Here is an 18843-nt window from a genome sequence, read left to right as displayed (position 1 = left end):
GTTTGGTTGCATTCCAGTTTTGACCTTTGCTTCATTTGCGACCCACGCATGCCTGCTCCCTTTAAAGCTTTAAGGTTTTTAGCATTCTCTATGTTTTTGTTATCTCCCAGTTTTTGAGTTCACGCACAGAAATCTTCAGGCTTCAACAATTGCTCTAACAATAGTTTTATAATAATATGGTGTGTATATATACAACTATGACAATGGATAACTTTTTCTAGTTACGGGTACTGTACATATTGTGACGTGTGAGTGACTGTCTTGCACCCCAAAACATGAGGCTGAGTCTCAGTACTTTAGCAAAACCAACTGTATTCAGCTTGAAACATGAACAGCATGGTTATTCATTGTAGCGGGATCTACCACACCCCTATACACAGACACAGCAGTCAGGCAGGGTCGTGGTCAGTTTAGTGGCCAAGTAATATTGTTCCCTGCAGTTACAATGTTCCTTGCATCACCCATTGACGGCAGGTGCTCATGACCGCAATCTTTTCGGATTTGTTTTCGTGGTGAGCTGCCACAGAGGTGGAACCGACAGGCTATCTTCCAAAAATATAGCAATTGCTCTTTAGGATGCTCTTCGGCATGTTGTCCCATTGGGGGGAGCCCCAAAAGAGTTTCGAAACCTTACAGTATGTATATTTATGGTGAGAAGGTAGGAAAGGGCCATGTTTGTATTTACCTATTTAACAACATACAAGGACAAGATCAATACGGGGCTTTCTGCATAATATGTTTTACCATTGCTGACTAAATGTATTGAAAACTTTACAAATGATCAGACAAGTGCTAATCATGATAGAATGAGAACGCCCATCCACTTCCAATACCGACAACAATAATGAGCATGTGCTTACCATGATTATGATGAACCAAGTGAGGTGTAGTCCCTGCTACAGCTTCAGCCCATAAAAAGTAGATCACTGCTCAGTACTCTTCTAAATGCAAATGGAGAGCAGACTGGTCATGTTTACTCCTAGAAATCAATAAGAGAAACGGACAGGTCAAACTTTAACATTGTGACAACAGTTACATCTTGTGTCTGCCCGCATGTGTACAGGGAAATCTTTAAGGTTAATTAAAATAAAATTACCACAGAAGTGCGCATAGCTGTTGACTTACCTTTGCATATTACTCTATTTTCACTTTCACTGCTTATTTCATATACCTGTCTTGTTTATCACGGACTGGGAAAGTCCATGTCGAAATTTTAACGTCTGTGACCTAAAGTACTGTTTGAGTCACAACAGTGACCAAGCTTCTTCTTGGGTATGTAACTAGCTGACCTTTTGTTTAGGAACACAGTTGTGATGTGGTGAGCTTACAATGTAGAGTCATTTTGCTCTGACTGCAAAAATTAAAAAAAAAAGTTCTAAAGTGGTATGTAGTAGGCATTGCTAAACTGATACGATGAATACAGGTATCCTTAAACTGTAATATCCTCAGAAAAAGCATCAATTTGTGTAGTCTCCAATTTTTGCAGTTAATTTTGTGGATTGTTAGTTCTTTCAAACATTTCAAATGTTGCATACTTATAACATATATATAACTGTGTTGTGTACAAAATCAGATTAATATTTCTCAGTCTATCACATTTTTGTTTTTATTTCATTACAAAGGTTTTATTGAAAGAGATACCTCATAATGAACAAACACTGCTATAAATGAAAAAAAGTTAGGTGGCGAGCTGTTGACCTCCTTCTTATTAGTAGGTTATTTCTGGATAAGAAAACAAAAAGCAATTTAAAACTGCAAATGCAACTATTTAAGAGTTAAACAAGAAAATATATTAAAAAATAAGCCCTAAAAAGCATTTAGCCTCAGCAGTAAAAATTTTCTACTAATTTAAGAATTACCAGAAATGAAAATCCATTGCCACTGAGGCACTTAAGGACCATGACTGCGTACCCCTACCTTATAATGCTGATTAAATACAAGCAATGGCCACTTTATTAGGCACAGCTATCTACTGCTGGGTAGGACACCCTTTTGCCTCCAAAACAGGCCGAAAGAATTGAGAAAGGTCCTGGAAGCATTCCTTGGGAATTTTGAGCCATGTTAACCTGACAGCAGCATGCTGTTCCAGAAGATTTTTCTGTCTCACATTCGTCCTCCACCTCATCCCAAAAGGTTTGGTATTGGTTTGAAACCAGCCAGGGTGCTATACAAGTAATTTCAGTACATTAAAGTCACTGTCGTGTTTGTGTAATTCGAGATGAAGGTGTATTTTATGATATGTTGTATTATTTTGCTAAAAGTACCCAGTTCAAAAAGGGGTAGACTGCAGCTATGAATGCATACATCTGGTCAGCAGCACTAAATGGGCACACTGTAGCATTCAGATGAAGCACAATAAGAAGACAAAGGTGAGCCAACAAAACATTCCCCACAGCATTACATTACTACTATAAGCCTGTACTAGTGACACAGGTTGTACTGAGTCAATGTATTCATGCTGTGTATACCAAATTCTGACCATACCATGCTACAGAAATTAAGATTTGTCAGATAAGATGACATTTTCTCAGTCTTCAGTCATCTAAATTTACTGATCAAGTGTCAACTGTAGCTTCAATTCTGTTCTTAAAGGACAGGAGTGCAACCGAATGCAGTCTTCTACTTTGCCCATCTGCTTCAAAGTCCAACACATTATGTATTTATAGATGGCCTTTGGTACAAAACTCTTATTCAGACTCTCATCTGAATGTTTGTGGCTTTTCTGTCAGCTCAAAATCTGGTTATTCTCCTCCATCCTCTCTCATTAATAAAGTGCTATTGTCCCCATAATAGCCACTCACTAGACATTTTTTGTTTATCATATCATTTTCTGTAAATCCCAGGCAGACAAATTTGGCACCAGCCATCACAGTCAAAATTGCTGAGATCATACATGTTGCTGTTCAAATGTTTAGTTGAACAAATCCCCATAACCCCAGACCACTATATTTGTGTGGTCATAAGCTTTTTCCTCTGCTACTATCAACGCAACAGGAGAACAGGAGGGGTTTTCAGGGAATAGGTTTTATTTATAAACAGAAAACTGCTAGAAATTACACAAAAAAGCAATGTTTTTAAATTATAATTACCATACACTCTCCTGGATAGTCTCTTGACTGAATTTTCCATTTAATTAATCATTAAAGTTACATTATAAAAGGTATGCCATTGGATAAAATAAAGCAATAATCTGAAAAACTGCTTACATTAAAAAAATCAAGGAATATAATAAATTTATGCAGTAATTGAAAATGTTTCACAGGTTAATTAGGTTAGAACATACCATTACGTTTTATTATTAAAAGCAACTAATGTGAATGAAAATTAATTACACAATTACCCTACTGTGAATAATAAGAAGTGATTTCTGATTTCCATCTTGCCTTCTTGCTTGAAAATGAGAAAAATAAAATGTCATTGTGTTCTTCATAAATGTTAAACCTAAAGGCACAAGAGCGGGTTAACATGACAACATGTGTCGCAGAGCTCAGCAGATGCCTCACATGAGTACAGTGATTTCCAAGATGAATTGCAGTGGCCCAAAGTAGCTGTAACTTTTTATTCTAGTGAATTTCATTGCCAGTATGTCAACTCTGCATTTACCTAATTTAACTGATGAATTACAGTAACTGAATTTTTCCTGCACTTATTTTAGAGTTTAGTTGACATTGTCCTGTGTGATTTATTCTGGGTAACCATTTTAGACTTTTATGACAGATTATTTATTTTTATCATTTAAGAGTTTCAGTAGAACTCAGTCCTTTAAATGTACCTATATAGTGACAGTTAACAAAAAGTGGAGCAAAATAGGTGCAAAAGTCAATAAACAATAAAGAAGAATAGATAAATTACCTTCATGCTTGTATGTGAACTCACAGAAAATAAATCCATGTATCCATTATAAAAAACACATTTAAATTGGTCAGCATTAAGGACAAGTAAAAAACCAACACTGTACAGTCACTTATACCCTCACACTCATTCAGACCAATTTAGAATCAACATTTGTCATAACACCAACATTTTTGAAGGTCCCTGGAGGAAGAACCTGATGAGAACATCAAACTCCCATGCAGATAATGCCCAGGGCTGGATGTCACCCACAACACTGAAGCTATTAGAAAACTGGCCATAACAAGGTACGGCTGTGCTACCACATTTCAAAGTAAATATGAGAATCAAGTGTTTGGAATAGACTAAATCAACAAAACCAATTAATCTCTGCCAGGGCCAGTGTGTTAAACAATACAACATGAAGTAAGGCATATTTTGCCACCACCTCCCAAAAGTTCTTTCCATATATATCCTCACTAAGCATGAGTTGATACACTTAATCCAAATATAATATGTAGTATGACACATGCTTCATAATGCAATACACAATATAGTACATCCTCTGAACAATGGACAAAGTAACAAATAAATAATAGTATTTTTGAAATGTAAAAAAATGAAAACAGCTTAAATCAACAAAATAAACTACACATGGATTAAAAACAATAAAAATGTATAAATTCCTCAAACCTTCTGCTTAACCCAAATATACGTTTCTATTTATTTTTGTGATTGCAAAACCAAAACTTAAAATTAACCTTGGTCATTTCACTTATCTTTTATCCTGCATACTTCTGTAAACACTTAACATTTTCAAAATTCAGTCCTGCAAGGTAAAGGCACCTGCCTTTGTTATCTAATTATGTGCGGTGCATACTTAAGAGATATTTAACTGACATTGTGCCTGTAACTGAAACTTTAACGACATTCCAGAAAGCAACAAAAATGTACCCCTCCTCATGTGCAGGCTCTGAACTCTGTGAAGTTAAAAACAGAAATATTGGTTACATTCAAGTAAAACTTGGAACAACTCCTGTTATGAATTTCTACACTTAAACAGCACAGCTAGATAAGAGAGACAGCTTAAATAAGAGAGAAGTCTAGTACAAAGCAAAATTATTTTAAATGAAAGCCTGCAACCATTGCCAAACTTGAGAACCATTGGACTAGATGCCATCTAGGATAAAACAACCTTCTTTTAACTAAGTTTGTGTTTTCTTACCTAGCACTTGAAAAGAGGAGGGCTATAAAGTTGAGAGAAGTAGCCAGAAACCTGAAAAGCGATTGACTTGTGGTAGGTCTGTCATTCAAAAATGAATCACATTACTTGCTTGATAATCGATTTTTGCTTTTCCCAAATCCACTTCATTCCATACGGGGTCACGCATATCAAATCTATCTTCAAAGACTACTAGGCAGTGACCAAACTCTCAGTGGAATGCTGGGTCATTAACGGTCTATACTTAAATGAACCAGTTGGCGGTCAGCTTTTAGTTGACATCTCATCGCCTGATTTGTACAGTATGTGATGTCAGTGCGGGAGAAAATCAACATATCCTGGAGAAAACAGAGACTTAGTGTAAAATCCATAGGCAGAAAAAGGCCCAGGAATCAAAGTCAGATCAGTAGATTTCTGAAGAAGCAGCACTGACAGCTGTGTTACTGTGCCAATAATAGTAATTTGGAGTAGTACTGGGTTATTGATTATATTTCCATTGCATTATTATAGTTATGGACAATAGGAACCCCTTAGTATTCAGTGTAGCACCTGGTCAATTTAATTTAATGGAAAATGACTGTTTTTAAAACAATAACAGAAGTTTAATTTTAGAATAAATAACATCTCTTAAATACAGTTATATCTATAAAAATATATTCAGCTTTGATTTATAATTTCCATAGGAGTTTTCACATTTCTTCGCCAATCCATAAAGTAATTCATCTTTTTTAAGTGCAGATACTTATGTTAACATTTTTATCGCTTTCTTTAATAAACCTTTAAAATGGATGAATAATTTCAACTTTAGAGTAGGTACTGAAAAAAGGTGTACAAGCAATGCATGAGTGATCCATAAAGATGTAAAAAGCATTAAATAATGTTTGGTAATGGCTTACTAATGAAAGTTGTTATAAAGTGTTATCAATACATGAATTACTGTTTAATGGCATGAACTGTTCAAATATACGTGAACTAATGTTTCTTAATGACTTAATAATGAGTTTTTTAGTGTTACCAATAAATGATCATTTAATGGCATGTATAACTAGTTGAATATACAAAAACTAATGATCTATTAAGCATTATACGTTTGTTGAAAGTTTTGAAAGGAGTTAACATTTTTATCCATGTAGATGATTTCTTTCAAAATGTGTTTTATAAAAATGAGTTAACACTTTAAGCATTAAGAATACACGGAACAGGTAATAAAAGACACCGAAGCAGCAGAACATACGATTGATTTGATTGCTGTAATCTCATTTTTGATTTATTTGTGAAGGAGGTGCCGCGGGAATTGTTGTAGGTGAAGATGTCACATGATAACCTACAAAGACTTCATGAATTATATGAAGAAGAGTTATAATAATTATTTCGTTATTATTAATTTCTCTTTGATATGATTGTTTTTCTTATTTGCTTAATTTATCCATCCAACCATTATCCAACCCGCTATATCCTAACTACAGGGTCAGCAGACCCCCGTGCTTAATTTATAACAGTGTCATATCAAAATAGTTAGAGACAAGTTATCAAATGATCAGTTAAATTTATTTCTATGCAGAAAGAATCCCAGGTGAGTAGTAAGGGGTGCTTCCAATTACATTTTTTTGTAAAAAGGAAGAAGAATCATCAAACAAGAATTTGAATTTACTTGATAAATAAGTTGTTTTTTCTTTAATTGATTATCTACACTTCTAAGATGAGCGAGGCTGTTCATTTATATCCACAAATAAATCATGGACAAAGACAGATTGCTAGTGTTCAACCTGGCATAAACAGAAGCCGAAAAGAGCCATAGGAGGGACATCCGGTTACTGTCCGGGCAGTCATGTGCACAGCCACATTGACAGGATGTTTTCTTGACTATCAGGGGAAATTTGAGCAATCAGAGAAAATACAAAGGAATTCTTGCATAGTCCACATACATAGCAACCCAACTCGGCTTTATTAGTCCACAATGCTCTCTGGTGCACCATTGTGCAGCTTTGTAGGTATTGTGATATTTTGATTATAAAATAAAATCCATTTCAGGTTTGCACATGCTTTGCAAGTGGAGTGATTCTTTAATTCGGAAAACGCCATACAGCACAATATACTATACCAGTAACGGTGCACTGCATGATAACGTGCAGTGAATACACTTGACTTGAGTATTCCTAGTTTTCATACTCTTTCTCTGACTCTGTTTATCATTTGTTTGCTCAGAGGTTGAAGCACTTGCTGCTTCCTGAGCAGCTCTCCTTTTCTCTACCACAGCAGCCCGCTTCTTCTCTTAATTTGTTGGAATCATTTCGTGTTAAAACTGATTAAATCAGTGTTTGTGTTGCAATTACTTAGTAAGTTTTTTTTTTTTTTAATTTTTCAATTAAGTCTTCAATCTGCCTCAATAATGACTTAAGATATAAAGAGGCAGGGGAAGTGACGGTGAACATATGCGCTGCCCTGCTGTGCGCTGGCAAGAGTTGATTCTACAATAAAATAAAAATAAAAAGAGGCATAACTTTGGAGGTCAATTATCACTCCAAAAGCGGCAGTAGAGGTCACGTAGTATATGTGCACCAAATTTCAGGTCAATAGTTGAAATGGTTTGCGAGCTACAGGTGATTTAAAATCCTGGACAGACAAACGAACAGCCATGGTAGCGTACTATATAAGAAGATACCTGTCAACCGTATGTGTGAAGGTGATCCAAAAGTTTGATATGTAAGAAGTAGTAAAATATTCTGATCTTTGGGAAATTTATATTGTTGGAAAATGAAGGAGAAAATGTGCTGAGGATATAATTTTTGCATTTTAGAATATCTGCTGAAAGACTGCAATTCTGTGCATCTGCTTTGGACCCTTCACCAAATACAATCATACAATCTTCTTATTAATAACCTTGTGATGCTATGTGGTGCATCAAAGAAACATTGTAGATATATCTGACCACTCAGTGACACCAGATAATTTATATGTGTAACAAAACATTTTTATTATAATCAGTAGGTTATTACTATTTATACTTTGAACATATTATACCACAAAAAGGAAAGACAACAGTTTAATATTATTTAACAGAAATGACTTTTGCTTTGCCAGTAAACAGTTGAGATTAGCGTACCACCAAAACTGTTAAAAGCTCATTGCATTCACACTGAAGAAAAATAAAAAATGAAAAAAAAAAACAACATATACAGAACATAGGCTGTATATGCAGCAAGTAAATGAAATAAAATCTTTATAAATTAAAAATATTCTTGCAGAGGTGAAATTAGAAAGCATGATTTGACATTTACAAAAACTGTCACTCTGATGACACGAGATATGCAGCAGACAAACACTACCAACATGACACATGTAATCTTCTCACCTCTAAATTAATACTGATAAAATATATACTTTATAAATATGCTGTACATTTTTTAATTTAATTGATGTACTGTTTGATTAGCCTTGTAAAACTGATCATATCAATTGCATCAAACTTTCTAAAACATTTGTAGGATCATTGAAAGCAGAGAGGTTTTCCATGAGTAAATGTGTGTGGATTGATTCCATTCCATTCCAGCTTCTGGGATGGATTTAAGAACTTTACCACTGACTGCAAAAGGTTAAATGTTGTAAGCCAGCAGTGTTCCATAAAGGCTTGTGTCCTGGTTACTTTCTTCTGTTAGTCCTTATGCACCATATAATCTAAATTAAGGGCAAGACCATAAAATGTCATCAGTGGACAACCAGATTGTCCAGTTGATTTGCTCCACTTCTAAACAGAAACAACACCATACCAGATACACAGCTAAAGAATATATCAGCATTACTCTGATGTACTTTCACAAAGTACACAATCATAAAAACTAGGTGTCTAGAGACAAAAAGAGCAGATCAGCATTCATAGATAGTTGGGGTGGAGGTTTTTGCTAAGTAGCCACCTTTCAGTTTACATTTTTCTGACTTATCTTGCAGTAATCTTTATTAATACATTGTCATATGTATCATCTTGAGATTCTTTCTTGTTCTCTGTTGTTGTTTGATGTCCATAAGGCTGATCAGAACAAACAGGTTTTTTGGTCATTTTTGGGACAGCATAGTCATCTACGTGTGGATTATAAGGAAACTCATGGCCTGTAGGATCCGCTACAGTTCCCTTAAGTTTCCAGGCAGATCCTCTAACTTCTTCAGGATTATCATAGAGTCCAGGTGTTGTTCCCTTTGTGGGTGCTGCAAAGGCACAACCTTCAGGTTCATCATAGATGTGATCCTCCTTGGACAAGGATTCTCTGCTTCTCTGCATTTTTGACACAGCCACTCGTTCATCAATAGAGTCATACAATGGATCAGCCATCTGAGGTTGGATTGGAAATGAAAACATAGTGTCTTCCTCTGTTAATATTTGCTCTTGCTGTGGTAATGGGAAGTTGGAAAAGGATGTTGCCATCAAATTCTTCATTACATTATCAAATGGGACAGCATATTCTGATTCTTGATTAGCTGATACCAACGGACCCTTCTGAACTTTCTTTTCTTTTACAGAGGCTGGCATCTTTTGGGGAAATAAGGATATTTCTGAATAGGCCTCGACATTCGCTCTTGAAGAAGATGCTGAATAGTTTGGATTACTTTTCATTTGTGGCTTTTTTGTCAGCAAATTGGGATCAAGAGTTAAATTCCTCATTCCTGGTACAACTTGTTCAGCAGATATCTCTGTCTGTATTCTTCCTAACGCTTGGTTGAGATTATCTGAGGGCCATTCATTAATGGTGCTGTAAAAACCTTCCTTAATGGAGGGTAAGGATCTGGGAGGCACTTGAACCTCACCCTCTAATGAGGGAGGGGACATCTTTTGCTCTGGAACAACCGATTTCTTAACTTGGATTGCTGATTCTATGGCTTGGAAAATTAGACCACCATGTTTTGTTTCAAATTCAAAGTTTCCTTCTCCTGAGGTACACCTCCTTCCTGCTTCAAATGAAAATGTTGTCTGCAGAAAATAAATAAAAAGGATAATTAAAGTCATGCTTAGTTTGATGTGTTTAATTTATTCTTTAAAAAAATTATTTAGGCAAACATCCACTTTTTAGACCTATTTACTTTAATATTCTAATACAAGATCATTGTATCATTGTTGCATGGTACACCAGTAGAAATGAAATAATCAAAGAAATTTGCCAACTGGGAGAAATTTTTATATGTCAACTTCACCACTGTTTGATATATCGAGAGTTCGCAAAAGAGAAGCGTATGCTGGGGAGTCACCATTTTGTTACCTTCTGACACATGATAGATAGATAGATAGTAAATATCTTGGAGCAAAGAAGAAAACTGATTAACACATTTTAACCTGAGACCTATCTAGAGTTAATGATAACAGACTTTCATTTCCCTCTGTGAAATGAAATGTTTAACCAACATTTTTGTTTTTCAGTAATGTACATAATATTTTACTCATTGATCTAAAAACTCTGATAATCTTTTTGACAAAATAAAAATCTGAAATAATATACTTTCATTCACTTCATCAAGTTTAGTGTCATAGGGAGGTGTAGCAAATGTTGGCAGGAACAGGTTCAAGGCAAAACTAACCCTGGGCAGGAAGCTAGTTCAACAAAAGACCTCTAGTACTCCTACTCTCACTCCCAGTGCACACATATAGAGTTGCCAGTTAACTGAACGTACATGTCTTTAGGATGTGTGAGGAAATCAAAGTACCTGGAGGAGAAGACCCATGAAGACCTGGGGAGAAGAAGAAAACTCCACATAGGCAGGGGCTGCATTGGAATCTGCCACTGTGCCACCAGTCTTAAATTCTTCTTTTGATATACATTGACCAAACTAACAGAGTAATGCCTATAACATGGAATAAAGCTGACATGATGTGCATAAGCAGGCAGAAAGTCAACTTTGCACTTTTAAGACTTAAGGACATCTGTGCTAATCTGCCTAAACACTTCAGAATGGTTTGAACGATGATAAAGCATGGCAGACAATAAATGTGGAAAATTTTTAAATGTAAGACCCTATTGCAGCATTTCTGAATGTGAGACCCCATTGCAGCATTTTACTTTTACTTTGTTTCAACATCTTCCACAGTTCACACATACAGTACGTTATTCAAAATTGTAATTCCAAATGCAAATTGCTGGGCTTTTTGTCTGCAACAGTGCACTTAATTTCTACATTCATGTTTAATTTCTACATTCATGTTTGAAGGTACGGTGTTCTATCCCACTTCCTCAGTACTCACGCAATGAGATAATACAGTAGAAGCAGAAAAAGTATTTTACATGGGTTGAGTGGGACTACCTATTTAACACACTGCACAAATCTGTCTCATTTGTGTTTATCAGATGTAGTATCTGATCCTGAAGGGAGATATGCGATTTATTTATTTAACTGTAAAGTGATATTGATAAATGTTTATGCACCCAAAGTTGATGATAGGGAATTCATGCAAAATGTATTTGCATCCATTCCCAATGTGAACACTCATAAAATTATAATGGCTGGGGACTTTAATTGTGTTTTAAATCTACTCTTAAATAGGACTCCTGTCACGGGGAAATGACATCTAACACTGCAAAGACAATTACACAGTTTTTAACTGACCACAACCTATCAGATCCCTGGAGGTTTTTAAACCCAAACTCAAGAACATATTCCTCCTACTCACCAGTGCATCATTGCTACTCAAGAATTGATTATTTCTTTACAGATAATCTCTTGCCTACGATTAAATCTTGCAAGTACGACACTATTGTTTTTTCCGACCACGCCCCTCTGTTCTTGGAGCTAAAATCATTATGCCCCACACACTAATTTCACAGATGGCATCTTAACCCACTTCTACTAGCAGACGAGAAATGTACAGAATTTATATCCAAACAATTCAGTTTCTTCCTAGAGACAAATACATCCTCCAAGGTCTCTGCAAGAATACTCTGGGAAACTCTTAAAGTCTTCTTAAAAGGACAGATTATTTCATATCTTTCCTACAGAAATAAATTAGAAACCAATAAGGTATCAGAGCTAACCAGCGAAATTACTAGAATAGATAAAGAACAGGCCAGGCTCTGCATTCAGAGCTCAATCTCTTAACAACCAAAGAAACTGAACAACTCATTTTTAATTCAAGACATCATTACTATGAACATGGAGAGAAAGCTAATAACCTCTTAGCTCAACAAATCCACAAGCAAAAAGTTTGCAATGCAATCCCAGCAATCACCAACACGAACGGAGATAGAAATCATTGACCATAAAAATATAATGCACACATTCAGAGACTACTATAAATCCTTATATTCTACTAAGTTTAAAGAAGACAACAATCTAATGCATTTCTAGATACTTTACAAATACCACAAATAGATACTTTTAGTGCAGAGGAACTCGATAAACCTCTGGCGCTATCAGAATTACTAGATGCTATAAAGTCACTTCAAAGCAGGAAAGCAGCAGGCCCTGATGGCTACCCTGTAGAATTTTATAAGAAATTCTCCACTCAGCTAGCTCCCCTCTTATTAGCAACATTTACAGAAGCTACAGACAATCAATTTCTACCTCTAACTTTTCGTCAAGCATTAATCACCATCTTTCCTAAACAAAATAAGGACTTATTACAATGTGCATCATATAGACCAATTTCACTTCGGAATAATGATGTTAAGATACTCTCCAAAGTACTAGCTAGGAGGATAGAGAAAGTGCTGCCTTTGGTAATATCACAAGATCAAACTGGATTTATTAAAGGCCGACACTTAGCTTCCAATCTTCGACGCCTGTTTAATGTAATATATTCACCAGCAAAGTCAAACACCCCAGAGATATTATTATCGTTGGATGCAGAAAAAGCATTTGACATGATTGAATGGAACTACCTTTTCACTACATTAGAGAAATTTGGGTTTGGCCCGAACATTTGTGCATGGATCAAACTACTGTATACCAATCCAGAAGCTTCAGTTTGTATTAACAACATTTGTTCAGACTACTTTAAACTAGAACGTGGTACCAGACAAGGATGCCCCTTGTCACCACTGCTATTTGTAATCGCCATTGAACCACTGGCAGTTCACTGTCGAAATGCTTATCAGATAAAGGGATTATCAGAGAAGGACTTGAACAGAAAATTTCTCTATATGCAGATGATATGGTACTGTATATATCAGACCCACAAAATACTGTGCCTGCAGTCTTAACAGCACTTACAGAATTTCAAAAGATCTCTGGTCTCAGAATTAATTTGAATAAAAGTGTGCTCTTTCCAGTGAATTCTCAAGCATATAATATTAGATTGGACACCTTCCCTTTTATCATTGCAGATCAGTTTAAATACCTAGGGGTAAATATCACAAGTAAATATAAAGCTCTTTATCAACAAAATTTCACCGTCTGTATGGAAAAAATTAAGCAAGACTTGCATAGATGGTCAACCCTTTATCTCACTCTAGCTGGAAGAATTAACATTGTTAAGAGGAATATACTTACTAAGCTTCTGTTTTTATTTCAGAACATTTCAATATACATCAATAAATAATTTTTTAAGCCAGATTCAACCATAACCTCATTTATTTGGAACTCAAAACATCCACGTATCCAAAGAGCGACCCTACAAAGACCTAAGGCAGAAGGTGGCATGGCTCTACCTAACTTTCAGTTTTATTACTGGGCAGCAAACATACAAGCTATAAAAACCTGGACACAAATAGATGAACATACACAGGCTTGGTCCGCAATAGAAGTAAAATCCTGCAGTACTTCTTTATATTCCCTGCTTTGTGCCCCAATAAATGCAGTTATCGCCAATATACTAATAATCCAATTGTGCTTCACTCACTCAGAATATGGAACCAATGTAAAAAGAATTTTAAGATGAAGAATCTGTGGCACCTCTGCACGAGAACCACCTTTTTCAACCCTCGCAAACATATGCAGTTTTTAATATCTGGAAAACTTTTGGGATTAAATTGCTTAGAGATCTTTATATAGACAACATCTTTGCATCCTATGAACAATTACATTCCAAATTTAACTTTCCAGCAACACATTTCTTTCACTATCTTCAAATTAGAAACTTTGTTAAACAGAACCTGCCCAATTTCCCTCATCTTGCACCTTCCTTAATGCTGGAAAAAATATTGCTCAGTTTGGAGGACATTTCTGCAATATATAAAATTATTTTACAGTCCCCCCCTTTCAAAGATCCAAGAGGACAGCGGGAAAAGGATCTCTCACTCAACATATCAGAAAAGGAGTGGAAGGTAGCAATGCAGAGAATTCAATCAATCTCCATATGCGCAAAGCATACAATAATACAACTCAAAATTATATATCGAACACATCTGTCTCACTTAAAACTGTCCACAATGTTTCCAGGGCAAGATCCAACCTGTGAACGTTGCAACCAAGTCCCAGCCTCACTGGGTCACATGTTTTGAGCCTTAACCAAATTAACATTATTCTGGACAAAAATTTTGAATTACCTTTCAGACAGCCTTGGACTCACAATCCCTCCTAACCCATTAACAGCTGTGTTTGGTGTTCTTTCAGATGGGCTTAAAGCGGAGAAGGACAAACAAATTGTGATTGCATTCACTACACTATTGGCACACAGACTTATTTTGCTAAACTGGAAGAAACTCTCTTTTAAGTCAGTGGGCAACTGATGTTTTATACTATTTGAAATTGGAAAAAATCACATTCTCAATTAGAAGATTTGTGCAGAACTTTTTCAAAACCTGGCAGGATCTAATCAATAATATTTTAGAATAAGCTCTTAAAGCACTGAGTAAATAATTCTCTTCCCATTTCTTTTTTTTTTTTCTTCTTCTCCATTTATCTTTATCTGTCTATTAAACTCATCAATGTATATATTTTTACAAGCTTTAAGCTTTACTCCTTTGGCCATGCTCTCTTTCCTAGGGGTGAGGGTTGGGTTGATCTGTTTTCAATCCTATTTTTTGTAAAAATTGATCAATCTGTATGGAATGATTACAATAAAATCAATAAAATTAAAAAAACAAAAACCACACACTGCACAAATCTGGGTTTGGCCCAAAGGTATGTGCGTGGATAAAAACTACTTTATACCAGTCCAGAAGCCTTTGTTTGCATTAACATTATTTCAAACTATTTCATACTGGAACGTGGGACTCAACAAGAATGCCCCAGTACATCATTGCTATTAACAAGGGCATTTAGCCATTGGCCTTTCACTTTCAAAATGCATCTGAGATTATTAGAGCAGGGCTTGAAAAGAAAATATAACTATATACAGATGATATGTTACTGTATATATCCGACCCACAAACCTCTGTACCAATAGTCCTTAATGCACTAGCAGAATTTCAAAAGATATCTTAATTTGAATAAAAGTGTTATTTTCCCAGTGAACTCTCTGGCAGATAGGATTAGTCTGGATACCTTCCCATTTACTTTAGCAGATCTTTTTAAATACCTTGAGGTAAACATCAAAAGTTAATATAAAAATCTTTTTCAATAAAATTTTGCTCTCTGCATGGAAAAACTTAAACTAGATGTGAACAGATGGTCTAACCTGCATCTTACATTAGCAGGAAGAATCAATACTGTCAAGACACATATCCTTCCCAAGCTTCATTTTTAATTTCAGAGCATATATATATATATTATTAACAAATCGTTATTTAAGAAATTAGACTCAAGACTCAATTATAACCTCATTTATTTGTAATCTGAAACATCCACACCTCCAAAGGGCAACTCTACAATAACTGAAAGTAGAAGGTGGCATGGCACTACCCAACTTTAAATTTTATTACTGGGCAGCAAATATACAAGCTATAAAGACCTGGATATTGACACAAAATGAAGACTATAGACAAGCTTGGTCTTGGTAGAAATAAAGTCTTGCTGTACTTCTTTATATTCCCTGCTTTGTGCCCCAGTAAACACAAATTATCATGAACAGACTAATAATCCAATTGTCCATCAATCATTCAGAATATGGAACCATTGCAGGAAACACTTTAAGGCAGAGAAGCTTTTATCTGTGCCTCTACACAATAACTACCTTTTTCTACCATCCTGAAAACTTCCAGGATTAAAACACTTAGAGATTTGTATATAGATAATACCTTTGCATCTTATGAATAACTAGCAGAATACCCGCGCTTCGCAGCGGAGAAGTAGTGTGTTAAAGAAGGTACGAAAAAGAAAAGGAAAAATTTGAAAAACAACGTAACTTGATTGTTAATGTAATTGTTTTGTCATTGATATGAGTCTTGTTCTCCTATCTATCTATCTATCTATCTATCTATCTATCTATCTATCTATCTATCTATCTATATATGTTGTTCTCATATCTATCTATCTATATATATATATATATGTTTTCATATCTATCTATATATATATATCTCTATCTATCTGTCTATCTATATATATATATATATATATATATATATATATATATATATATATATATATATATACCAGCTTGGCGGAGAAGTAGTGTGTTAAAGAAGGAAAGAGAAAGAAAAGGAAACATTTTGAAAATAACGTAACATGATTGTCAATGTAATTGTTTTGTCACTGTTATGAGTGTCGCTGTGATATATATATATATATATATATATAGCAAAATACCAGCTTGCGATGTCATGTGTTAAAGAAGTTATGAAAAGAAAAGGAAACATTTTAAAAATAATGTAACATGATTGTCAAAGTAATTGTTTTGTGTATTTGGCGGCAGCGTCACAAAGTTTTTTTCGTCTAGCTGCATCAGAAAATGTACCACAACGTCTGACATGCCTCCTTTTTAGTGTTTTCTCACAGCTTGGATTGCTGCTGTCATATATACACACACACACACATATATATATATATATACACATACATATCTTCATATCTACATATCTATATACATATCTACATATACACATATATATATATATATACATACCTATCTACATCATATATACACATACATACATACATACATACATACACACACACAAATTATATATATGTGTGTATGTATGTATGTGTGTGTGTGTGTGTGTATGTATGTATATATATATATATATATATATATATATATATATATATATATATATATATATATATATATATATATATATATATATATATATATATATATATATATATATATGTAGATAGGGGTGTGTGTGTGTTATATATATATATATATATACACATACATACATATATATACACATACATATACTTGTGTGTATGTTTGTATGTGTCTATATGTGTGTGTATAGCTTTGGTCACTGAGTGCAAGGGAAAAATAATAAAATATAGTCTATAAGTTATTAAACAGTAAAACATTAACGTTTTAAGAAGTACAGGTACATTGAGCACTACTGGAGTGGTTTCAGGTAAACTACATTTTAAAGACTGTGTAACACAACAGGTAAGTAACTAACAGCAGCTAAAATGTATATGGATCATCTCTCGGTAGTTGATCCCTTTTGAAAGCGCTACACGATGGCTGTGGTATAGAAATTACATTTTCTATGTGAGCGTTCAAATTTGTGCCTGTGGTAATGTGCCTTACCGCATTTAAAGAAAATTAGTTTTGTGTCCTCTGCAGTGTTAAGAGAAAGGCTTTGGTTTGGGATAAAAGGAAAAAGGTGTAAAGAAAGGAAAGTTGCCTTTTTCTTTTATATAGTATAGAGAGATGTGTTTGCTGGCGTTATGATCGTCTTGTGTAGACTGGTGAGGCGTCCCGCCATTAATCGGCTGTGATGGCACTGTCAGTCCTCCACTCGTGTGCGTGTTTTCATAATCCGAGGTGAGGACCTCATAATCGTATCGTGCAAAGAAAGTGTGAATCGCCTTAATATTATTTTTCCGTGGTGTAGAAAAGGGGTCCCGTGTTTGTCTGGGCTATAGCGCAGGGGGAGGATGAAAAAAATTAAAAGTGCTCACTTTGACTTAAGGCAGAAGCGCAGTCAGCGTCTCAAAGGCCGGCACAGCTATGCACGCGCGCTGGCTGCTCGACTTTTGCTGGGCAGGAGACCACAGTTTTTGCAGACACGTTCATGATATCAAAAGTCTCAGCGCTCTTTGGAGGTCATTCATATATTATATATATAGCAAAATCCCGCGTCTCTGGCGGAGAAGTAGTGTGTTAAAGAAGTAATGAAAAGAAAAGGAAACATTTTAATAATAGCGTAACATGATTGACATTGTCATGAGTGTTGCTGTCATATATATGCCTGCCTAAATAAGTCACCCTCGCTTTGCTCTTACTTTATTTACCGTTCATTTAATCACGGCTAGTGGCGGAAAAATTATAAAATGGAAGGAGGATGGCTTTACCAAAACAATTATTGATGGCGAATCGATTATTCATAAAGCTTGAATTGGTGATGTTTTTCTGTGTTAACCTCATATTTTTCATACTTCTTCTCAAACTAAGGTGGTGCGAGGGTAAAATGAATCGGGATCGCTGATCAAAGTAATCGGTGTACCAGGAAATCATGCATTGACAAAAGCTCCCTTGCTTGTAATGCAAAGTGTGATTAAATGCATTATTTTTAACGTTATGGAGCACATGCATCGAAGCTTCTCAGCTGTGCTTGTGCTAAGAAAAGGAAAGATTTTAAAAATAACGTAACACGATTGTCAGTGTGACCTTTTGTAAGTAGTGCCTGGAGGATTCAGTGTGGAGAAACTCTATAGAGACAGCGTGTGTATTAACTTGTGGATTTTTCTGTGAGTATTTGGTGGCAGTCTGACAAAGTCACTTCTGAAGACGGCATTAGCGCGAGCTCAGCTCAGACCGAAATTAGATGAATGGG

General features: G+C 35.3%; 1 protein-coding gene across 1 annotated transcript in view; it reads right to left on the bottom strand.

The window, feature by feature from the left end:
- Positions 1-7999: 7999 nt before the first annotated feature.
- LOC120539480 (docking protein 2) overlaps positions 8000-18843 on the bottom strand; it is a 125187-nt gene continuing 114343 nt past the window's right edge. The window contains exon 5 of the mRNA XM_039769574.1: positions 8000-10013. Within this exon, the coding sequence (XP_039625508.1) occupies positions 8988-10013 (1026 nt within the window). The 3' untranslated portion in view covers positions 8000-8987. The remainder of the gene's footprint in view (positions 10014-18843) is intronic.

The sequence above is a fragment of the Polypterus senegalus genome, chromosome 11, assembly GCF_016835505.1.
Source record: "Polypterus senegalus isolate Bchr_013 chromosome 11, ASM1683550v1, whole genome shotgun sequence".
NCBI lineage: Eukaryota > Metazoa > Chordata > Cladistia > Polypteriformes > Polypteridae > Polypterus > Polypterus senegalus.
The sequence above is the reverse complement of the archived record's forward strand: the minus strand, read 5'-3'. Positions and strand labels throughout refer to the sequence as shown.